Here is a 10,630-nt window from a genome sequence, read left to right on the forward strand (position 1 = left end):
TTATGATACGGACAAAGGAACAAATTTGACAATTTAATTTCATACATTTTTAACCAGCTGTTTTACATGCTTTAAAATTGTTAAAGAGGTCTTCAATTGTGTATTTTGTTCTTTTTCAGTTGTAATTGATAGATGGTAAGAATGTGGACATAAAACTAAAGTATTTGCGATTTCTGAATCATTAAATAATACCTACTCTCGCACCAGTGGTCATTTTCAGAAACTAATACAGGAGGTGCTTGTAGCACAAACACAAAGAGCTTTTTTGTTATAAGTAAAAAGAAACGAATAATGAATGTACGCAAAATAAAAAGCTGTATTTTTGTGAGATGATTTTACTGCAGAAAAGTAAGTAAAATATTTTTAGCTTTTTAAAGTCCTTATGTGTGAAAACAAATCTATTTACATTAAAAAGCTGAATATGTCCGTGATTGGATTGTACCGAGCTGATTAGATTACATAATTATCAATACAAAGTTGACCTGTTTGAAGAAATTTTAAACGACTTTTATAAAACCTGGGAAATTTTGTTCAAAAATATTGTGAACTTCATATTTGATGTTGAATAAAAAAAAAAAAAACAGCAAAACAAACGATTTGTGCCGTAAGATTGTTGTATACAGTAGTGCATATGTAAATTATTTAAGACAACAGAACAGTTTTTTTTCTGTATTTCGTCATGAATACACGCTAATGCTCTCATAGTAACATTCAGGTCTTAAAGTATGTGTAAATGATGATTGATGCTAAGAAAGTAAACACTTATCTTCGTGCATTGTTTCAACCAGCTTCAAATTCCCTTCCTTCAGGGAAGCTACGCAGAAAAAATGAAGGCAGTAAAACAGGTTAGTCTGCAGCAGAATATATAAAGCAACAACTGTTGAAGGTTTATTATCCTCTGAACTGCCGTCAGGAGACAGTCTACCAGCAGGACAAAAAAAAGCCGAAATAAAGTCAACATTTTAAAATGTTTACTAAAATACTCCGCTTTAATCAAACTCTTGTTCGATTGCCAAGAAAATCCAGTTCGTTTGGGGAGGTGTGAATATGCAACCAAACTCTGATGAGGACCAAAAAAGCCCACATAAAATCCTCGGTCTCTGTTCGGTTGAACTCGACTTGCATAGTTTGAATGCATTTGTGAATACAAGGGGAGCAGAGACCGCCCCAAAAGCAGGAAGTGAACTTTAGTGCAGGGCATTCTGGGTAAATACAACCAAAACAAATGTGCAAGAAAAAATGACTGTTGGTCTTCAGACGAAGACACAAGAGAAATCCTACAACCGGTAAAATCTGACGCAACTCCACTATTGTTTATATTTTGTGAAGAAGAAATCATGCCCAACGTCTTCTTCAGATGTTCTCGTGTCGTTTCCTTCAGTGGTTCTTGGTGCAAAGGGTTTGTTTGGTTTGAAAGCCAGCTGAAAATGTAACAACTGTTGTTATTTTGGCCCTCAATCGATCCGACTCTACCGGACTATCATGGGGTGAAAACACACATAGTTAAAACCAACTAATATAATACGTCGTTAAAAAGTGTTTTCACCAATTGTTCCTGACAGAACTGATTGATTTGTGCCCAAGTTTAAACTTTCTGGATGATGTTTTGAGCTGCTAATTCAATATTTCCACATAATGTTCTTTCCTAATGATGACATCTATTTTATGAAGTGCACCAGTTCCTCCTGCTGCTTAACACAGACACAAATTGATGCTGCTACAGTCATGCTGCTCAGTTCAGTTAGACCTTATCTTCTTCAATTTAATATTGATAGACATTTCTAATATGTTATGCTTCAGTATAATTTTTTGAAGAGATTAACAATGAACAATTAGGCATCTGGATTACCTTGGGATTAACCACACTGTGATATGCCCTTTTGATATTTTGTCTTTTTTATTTAGATTTTTCCATGATGTCATTTGAGGAGTCGGTGTGTTTACGGTGTTTCCTTCAAATAAACCCAAAGGTGTTCAATCAATTCACTCAGATGTTGAGAACCTTTATATACTAGGATAATATAGCCTTTCCCAACTTGTACCTAAAGTTGTAGCTTTAATAATCCATGTTAATACGTGCTTATTTGGCATTTAACACATACAAAATTATCGTATTAATTCTAACTGACCTGATTCGGATCCTTCACGTTGTCTTTGTGTCATGATAAAGTTTTACATGTTTTTGTTCTCTGACATTTCTAAGCAGATTTTTGCTGTTACATTAACGGCTTTTAATTGTTTTATATTAAACAGGTACATCTTCAGGAGCATCTCCCATGAGTGCTTCAATGAGAGGAAAACCTTCCTCAAAGATTGCTCCTAAGGCTCTGAGAGCATGTTTTCTGCCACCAGGTGTAACTCCACCATAAGACGACTTATAGTCTGAAGTACTACTTTCTTTTCCATTGTTGATCAGTGTAATTGCTTTCTTTAAACAATAGAGATAAAAACATTGGAGCAGTTTGATTTGGGGTTTTCTGTGGTTATTTGATGATGATTTATCTAATACGTAATCACTAAAGACAATAAAGGTGAAAGGTCGACTGTGAATTTGTGTGATTGCTTCATATGAGGCCAATTGCTGATGGTCTGACTGGTTCTTGTAACATCAGAACACATACTGATACACTGATTAATGTAATGACTTTTAGATAAACCAAAAGGACAATAAAGTAAATTTAAACACCACCCATTGAATGTTCGTCCAAAGTGAAGGAGACATTGCACTTTCCAGCCAATATCAGGTTATTACGGTAATTTCGCAGCTGCAGAGAGTGTAATTGATCCGGGGGTCACTCGTTTAATAGATGGTAAATTGCAAAAATAACTTGCTGGATATTGAAAGTTTTAGTTGTTATGGATGCATGGGTAAATACATCATCTCACGGGACATTTAAAGAACTACTTACAATTAAAATAAGGAAGAAATATATAGGCAGACATTTGAAACTTGGGCGTAAAAGGGTCAAGGATCTTTATTGCATCATAAATCGCCTGAACTTGAATAGCAATTGAAGCCCAGAGGAGGGTGAAGCGTGTTGCCCAACGGCACAGCAGCAGAGGTGGACAGAGCAGGGATCAAACCCACCAACTAGAGGATGAAGTCCAATCATTGTCATCGTTCCAATGTTGCCACAAAGCTTTGAATTGCAACTGTTTCTGTTCTGTTTTCTTTTCCTGTGCATATTCCTTTGTTCTCGCTTGGCATTTCATATAGAAAAACCTTCATGCACAATATCAGTTTTTCCCTGCAAAATATCTCAAGGTGGTGATAGACTTCATTAATTCAAGACTAGATCAAGTACCATCAAAGTAGACAGGCTACGTTTCTGAATACCAACGTGTGTTTCTACGACCCTGTAGGTGTGTGTTTGTGGTCGTGTGGAGATAAATGTGCTTGTGTTAAGTGGTACGTTTTTCTAAAATATCAGCACTAAAACTTACCTTTGAAAAGAAAGAGGCAAAAAATTGAGGAATTTTTATGAAAAAGAAAGTACCGAGGATAAGGAAGGAGGAAGTGAGGATAGCGATTAGGGGAATTAAGATTAAAAGGTAGCCTGTCCAGATGGCACACCTGCAGAGGTAAAGAGCAATCTAGGTTGAAAGTATCTAACTTTTTAATGAGATTGTACACAATACTCAAATGCACAAGGATGTCTGAGAAGACAAGAAAAACCATAGAGCTGGTTCAGATTCAACTTTATTTGTTGTCCAGTTTGTCATGTATGAACGTTCAGGGCTTCAGATGATGGGAACAACTTGGACCAACTGCGCCATCTAGCGTCCAAAACGTGGGACTGGATGAGGAAGTTATGATTGGCAGAGGAGTAAGTGTTGGTGGTGAGAGATTGGTTTAAGTTTGGGGTAAAATTACATCAGAAAACAACAAACTCCACACAGCAGCAGTTTTTAGTGGTAAAGGAGAGATTGACAGGAAGTCAACGAGAAGCCGCCATGCATTACTATGTTTGCAGATGATATTGTGATAAATGAGTAAAATAGGCAGGTAGATACATTTTGGGATTAATTGAGTTTAGTTGTGATGTTAAGAAACTGTAGGAAAATTAAATGTGCTTAGTGAAGCTACTGCCACAACTAGTTATTAAATAAAAAGTTTTTTTTTATTTGGAAAGCTTCTTCCCTTTATAAATTGCAATTAAAAAGCAGCTTTTTTATGTTTACCCATGTTATATTTGACTGATATTAAAAAAGTGTTTGATCTGGAACATTTAAGTGAGACAAAAAGCAAAAACAGATGAAATCTATTATTTGAAAAAGTAAACCAGGAGGTATGCAGAAATATTCGACTTGGAGCTATGGACTGATTTCTGTAACAATTTCTGTAAAAGATTTTCAATAAGTCTGGTACAAATGAGGGTCTATAAAAAACAAAAACAACTATTATTCTTGTACTTTTTTATTTAATACTTTCTAATCCCCATTCAAATCATATTTTTTAGTTGTTGCTACTGTTTCAGATTCAACTTTATTTGTTGTCCAGTTTGTCATGTATGAACGTTCAGGGCCTCAGATGATGGGAACAACTTTTTCCTACGCTCTGGTTGGACCAACTGCGCCATCTAGAGTCCAGTATTATAATCACACTTTTGAATAATTTATGGATGGTTGGGTACTTTGAATGGACTTATCAATAGTCAACAGAAAATGACTTTATGGTGGACAAAATAAACAGAGGTAAGAAAGCATGACATGTAATCCTGATATAATAATTTTAAATATGGATAACACCAACAGTTTTTCCAGTTTCATCCTCAAAATAACTTGTTTAATCTATTTTTCTGTAAATTAAGTGTGGTGCGTCAAAACGTGATAACTTTTATAAAACACTAAAATTAAAAATTATTTCTGGAGTATATTTTGTAAAACCTTTGGAGTTTTAAGTTTCACAGATAAACTGCTGCTCATTTTAGATTCCTATACGGTTAATTCTTTCATATGCACAATTTTTTATTGTCACTTATTGTGATATTTGTCTAATCACTTTACTTTACTGCTGTCGCACAATGAATATTTCTATTTTATCTCATTTCTCCATTTTTACAACGGTGTATTAGGGTCGTTGTAGATTATGGGAGAATTTTTCTTTTGTTGTTAAAACTTGTAATACTTTTGCTTACATTTTTATTTAGAAGGCAGGACATCATATTTTTCTTCTCAAAACTTGTAATTCTTGTACTCAAAGCTTCTCCTCGCGCTCAGAAATAGTCGCTGCTCGGAGCAAATCTTCGCTTGCAAACCTCTCTGCTTGCTTGTAGGGAACAAAAGACGTGAAATCTTTCAGATTGAAAATGTGTGCTCTTGAATTATGGCAGAAATTTTGAACCATAGTAGATATGGGGAAAAAAATCCCAGGAACTCAGAAATTTACAAGTTATTTTCTAGAACATTCATGAGATTAATCTAAAGATTTCTGAGCTTTTTGGTGGAAATTTACAACTCCTTTTCTTTTCTATCTACAATGACCCTAATTAGCCGTTTCTGCACCTATTAAAATGAGATATATTTTACTTACGTCAGTGTATTACTGACCACATCACATGTTCTGTCTGTGTTTGAAATCTTCCTGGCTTTAGTTTTAGGAACGCTGCATTGCTTTTACATTAAGCAGCAGACTTATATAGGTATATGTTTATTTAGTCGGATGAACATTTTAATCCAGTTTCAACATGTGGTTTTCCTGGGTTCACATCTAGCATCACCTGCCAGCTGTATTTGGTTTCAAACGGGGTACGCCTACCTTCATTCTTTTCTCTTACACCGTAATTTTGCTCTCCTCTCCAACAGATGTGCACAGGCAGACATTTTGAAAACATGTGATTAAAGTAGTAGAAACACTTCTGCTCCAACTGAAATAGCTGCTTTGTTGCTGTTTCTTTTGTTCTGTTTCTGTCTAACATGATAGCGGCACTCGGGGTGTTCTCACATTTAGTACACTCTGTCCTTTATTATGACAAATTAGTTTTCTAGCCAGGTTCTCTCTTTCTCTTATATGTGTGATGAATTTTGACCCATAAATGAGAAAAGATGGATTTAAGGACAGTTGTAATCTACTGCACATACATTTAATTATGGGTATCCACATGTTTTTAATTGTGGTCTATTAAAAAACCAAGTGAATTTTTTAACAGTTTGCATTTCTTGTGAATGTTCTCTGATTTTGTGTTTTTAAGCAGTAGCTGTGTTTTCATTACAAATGTGCACAACATTTTGTCTAATGCCAAAAGGACAACATTTTGCATTTACGGTGTTTCCATTAAATAAGAAACACAATTAAAATCACATGTGAATAAGTTTGTTCATGCGATAAGTCATTAAAAATCATGGCCACCATTATCCTCCTACCACTTCCTGTCGTTTTCTTTGTGTTTTCCGCAAATAATGGCATCCAGCTGTTGATCACGACTTGATACAGCCGAAAAAAACCACCTGACCTATTGCAAAAACTCAAAATTTATTTATTTTCACAGTTCCAATTTCCAATTTTACGGTCTGTAGAAACTCAGCTTATGAACAACTGAAGAGAATTCTCTGCTAAAATCTGCGTCTCGTGGTGAGCAGCAGCAACGACACCATTTTCCACCTCACCACATAACCTGATCTCTGGGAAGGATGATCCTAACGATACCTGAGGTGTCCTGAAATCCACCCGGCGATCGACTCTGATTGGTTCACCTAGAAACCTGCAGACACTCTGAACCGAGCCGTTTCTGTTCAGAAGTTTTCGATGGTTCTGACTGGAATAAAACCACTCAGGTTCTCTTTTAACAGTAATAACACATGACACTGACGTAAAAACAAATAAAACTATCACAAATTTTGTTCCTCAAACATCACATACAGCTTTTTTAACACATGATAACCCTCTGTTGGTTTGGGTTTTCAGGACAGACTGCAACGAAACCTTTCTTTTGCCACAATACTGTTCTATATTTTGCTTTCAGACGTCTGGTGCTCTAAATGATCAGGGATTAATTATGCTACTTTTTTGTTGTGTTTTTTTACTTTTGTTCTTCCTTTGGAGACTGTTTTAACCTGATAGCTGTGCCCAGGATGTTATTTCATTCTGTACTCCCACTCTATGTTCATGGAAATTATAAATGCCTTATGGTGACGTGGGGAAGATAAATCGTTTCATCTTACCAGGTTTTCAGTCTTCTTTCAACTGAATCAGATGTGACCTAAAAATGAGAAAAGATAGTTTCAGGTGGATGTATCAGTTTCTTCCCCAAGCTTCTTTGGTGATCTAAAACTCAAAATAGCTTTGAGATTTTACATCATCATTGAGAGCTCAGGGACAGGCCTTTATTCAGGAGGACAAAGGGTGTCCCGTGATTCTTTGCTGCCAATGATCCCCAGGAGGCATATAAGCACCATGACACACAGGCTGAGTCAGAGAAGATAGTTGGTGTCAAGATGAAGGTACTTGTGCTTTTTGCTTTCGTCGTGCTGGGATGCAGCCTGGCCGGGGCTCGGAAAGTGACCAAATGTGAACTGAGGCAGCAGCTGCTGGTGGCGTTCAGCTCCCTACCGAAAAATGTGACGGTGAACGGACTGACTGAAGATGCCTTTTTAGCCAAGGGTTGGTACTTGATTTTCTTTTTAGATAAGGACAAATGATTGTAGGCAAAGTTAAATTATAATGGTATTTGCTTATTGTTGAAAAATGATTTGTGAAAACTGATCAGTCAGATGGATTACTGATTTCATTCTCAATTTTTCAGTGGTCTGCCACGCGGAGCAGCTTTCAGACTTCAACACCAGTGCCGTGAGCGATCTGAGCCATGGGACGGGAAAAGAGAGTCAGGAGGATTCAACTGAGAGCGGATCATCTGAATCCAAGAAGAAGGGCAATAAAGGGACAAATGGAAAAGGTCAGGGCAAGTCCTCTGAAAGCAACGAGGACGATGTGGATGTGACCCTTTACGGCCTTTTCCAACTACCCGATGATTTGGTCTGCAGCAGCGCCAACAGCGCCTCACTCAACTTGTGTGGTATCAGCTGCGACAGTAAGCATACGGTTATTGTGTAACTAACCCACAAATCAACTGTTTTTTGCTGATAAATTGTCTGAACAGGTTATTTAGGGTTCTATCTTTGTGTTTCTGTGTGAATTTGGCCATTTTTGTGTAAAGTTTTGCATTATATTGCCTAAAACCTTCTCAGTGCTGGCCCCTACAATTCTTTGTTTGTCATGACCACAGCCCCTTTAGCCCCCCTCCGCTTATCCAAACACTTGACCACGCCCCCTTAGCTCCACCCACTTTTGGGGGAATTTTTTTATAAATTGTGTTGGGGGGTGGGGTTAAATTTTCAGTTACCAACAAAATTATAATGGTAACCTGTTCAGACGGTCTGAACAGGTTACCATTATAATTTTGTTGGTTTTTTAGGGTTCTGTCTTTGTGTTTCTGTGCAGATTTTGACATTTTTGTGCAAATTTGTTTAGTTTTGCATTATTTTTGCCTAAAACCGTCTCAGTGCTGGCCTACTTTGGTCAAATGGTGCCTAAGCAGTTGATTCTCCTGTTATTTTAAACTGACCAGCTTTACCAAGCACAGCTTACTTAGGGATATAAAACATCTCACTCAAACGTAAAAGTCTCTTCAACACAGAAAAATACCGCTACATTTCTCACTTGTTGTATTTCTGACAAAAAGTTGCTAAACACAGTGAGAAAGTTTATAAGTTAGCAACAGAACTTCTGTTGTCCTGGTCCTGGCCACGCCCCTCATTGTATCTTGGCTCCGCCCACTTTTGTGTAATTTTTCAATTATTGTGTGGGGACGGGGTTATCAACTTTTTTTTAAGTGACAGGTTGTCTTAAAAGTTCTGTGCAAATTTTGGTATTTTTGTGCAAATTTGTTGAGTTCATATTATTTTGCCTAAAAATGTCTCATTTCACCAAACGTAAGATGTTTAAAACGGTTCTGTTTTATATTATGTAGGTCTGAATTCAGGTCTAAAACCATTTCAAACATAAAACAGCACAAGAAAGTTTAGATTTGCCACTTGTTGGTTTGTTTAAAAAAAAAAAAAAGGCGCTACAAAGTTCATAGCAATGGTACCACAACCCCCCTCCGGTCATACCCACACTTGGCCACGCCCCTCCGCGTATCTTAGCTCCGCCCACTTTTCTGGAATTGTCTTTTCAATAATTATTTGGGGCAGGGTTAGAGTTACACTTTAAGCTACTCATTGCTTAGGTGTCACATGTAGAGTGATATGAGGACTGTTAACACTTTTTACTGTTTGTCTCAAGTTTCTTTGTTCTGTCATCTGAAACAGGAAAATACTGTTTTTGTGTTTTTTTCTTAGAACTAACTGATGACGACATCTCTGATGACATCATCTGTGTGGTGAAGGTCATCAATGAGCTTGTGTAAGTTTTTATTTGTTCACTTTTATTTTTATTTTGTATGTTGTAGCAAAGAGGTACATCAAGTTCCTGATGATAAACTGGGTGTTTTTAAATATTTCCATGATGGTGGTTGAGTTATATGAAGTATGACAAAAATGTGTTTGACCCTTTACAGATTTCTTCTGGGGTTTTTTTTTGTTTGTTGTTTTTTTTGCCACAATTACATGTTCATATCATCAAAGAAATCGTGATTTTTCCGCTGGATTGCATATTGTTGGGCTGGATGATCTAAAATATTATATTGTGATAACAAAAGCAAAAAACAGAAGAAATCTGTCGGGGAATAAACAGATTCCCCCAACAAAACTAAACCATGTTAAAATTAAACAAGTCAAGGAGGAAACATGACAAAATGACAAACATATTTTGTTATTTTGGTTGTTTTCTTATTTTACATTCTTCAACAGAACAAAAAACTTCATGGCGAAGAACTCAAAGGAGCTTTGGGAAGTGTAAGTCTAATTTACAGAAATGTTTTACTCTTGTTAGTTTTTTGTATTTTTGTGACAGCTTGATTATCAAATGGCAATATGTTCTTTATTGAGTGATCCCCTCTGTTTGTTTGCAGTGTCAAGAAACTTGTGGGTGGCAACTGCAACAACCTGGACCAGTACTTCAGTGGTTGCTGAGAAACTTTGTTTCACCCTTAATCTCAATAGAATGATCGGTCTTCCTTTACCAAACTATTGAGAATTATGAATGAATAAAAAATATGAAGCATGTGCCATGTGTTGTGTTTATGAAAAGAAAGTTTATGTTTCGATCAGTTTTGCAAAGAAAAAGCAATTACTGAGGGGAGGGATGTCCAAAGTGCGACCCAGGGGCCATTTTCCCAATGATTCTTTACACAATTCACGAATCGTATCCATTTGGTTATGCCAACTCAGATGGTTGTTACAGATGAAGATTTAATTTCTACTGATAAGAGGCCTTAAAACACCCTTAAAAATAGAAAATATAATTTTTTTTGCAGGTAAACCTGTGAGATGATTTTTTTTTATCGTGGATCTACAGAGATTCCTCATCTACTTTGCTTGTTTTATTAAAATATTGTGATTGAAAACAAATCTGGTTTCCATCAGCCCAATAAAAATGTTGCTTTATTTCTCTTTAGGCCAGTGTTTCTCAAACTTGTTCAGGCTGAGGACCACTTAACACATTTAACAAACAGTCATGGACCACCAGTGGTGG

At 36.5% G+C, this 10,630-nt stretch overlaps 1 protein-coding gene across 1 annotated transcript; it reads left to right on the forward strand.

Annotated features, from left to right (window-relative positions):
• The first annotated feature begins 7,409 nt into the window (after positions 1-7,409).
• On the forward strand, positions 7,410-10,161 carry LOC103470023 (lysozyme C, milk isozyme-like). Its single transcript, XM_008418142.1, has 5 exons — positions 7,410-7,600; positions 7,743-8,027; positions 9,337-9,400; positions 9,847-9,891; positions 10,008-10,161. The coding sequence occupies exons 1-5, from the start codon at positions 7,435-7,437 to the stop codon at positions 10,066-10,068; spliced, it is 621 nt and encodes a 206-aa protein (XP_008416364.1). The 5' UTR covers positions 7,410-7,434; the 3' UTR covers positions 10,069-10,161.
• The last annotated feature ends 469 nt before the right edge of the window (positions 10,162-10,630 follow it).

Source organism: Poecilia reticulata, linkage group LG1 (assembly GCF_000633615.1).
Source record: "Poecilia reticulata strain Guanapo linkage group LG1, Guppy_female_1.0+MT, whole genome shotgun sequence".
Classification (NCBI taxonomy): Eukaryota; Metazoa; Chordata; class Actinopteri; order Cyprinodontiformes; family Poeciliidae; genus Poecilia; species Poecilia reticulata.

What these genes read in the sequence shown, in the direction of transcription:
- LOC103470023 (XM_008418142.1), top strand. Translation starts at nt 7,435, where the DNA reads ATGAAGGTACTTGTGCTTTTTGCTTTCGTCGTGCTGGGATGCAGCCTG. An exon ending in GTGTGGTATCAGCTGCGACA is followed by an intron (nt 8,028 to 9,336) that starts GTAAGCATACGG and finishes TTTTTTTCTTAG; the next exon opens with AACTAACTGATGACGACATC. An exon ending in AAGGTCATCAATGAGCTTGT is followed by an intron (nt 9,401 to 9,846) that starts GTAAGTTTTTAT and finishes ATTCTTCAACAG; the next exon opens with AACAAAAAACTTCATGGCGA.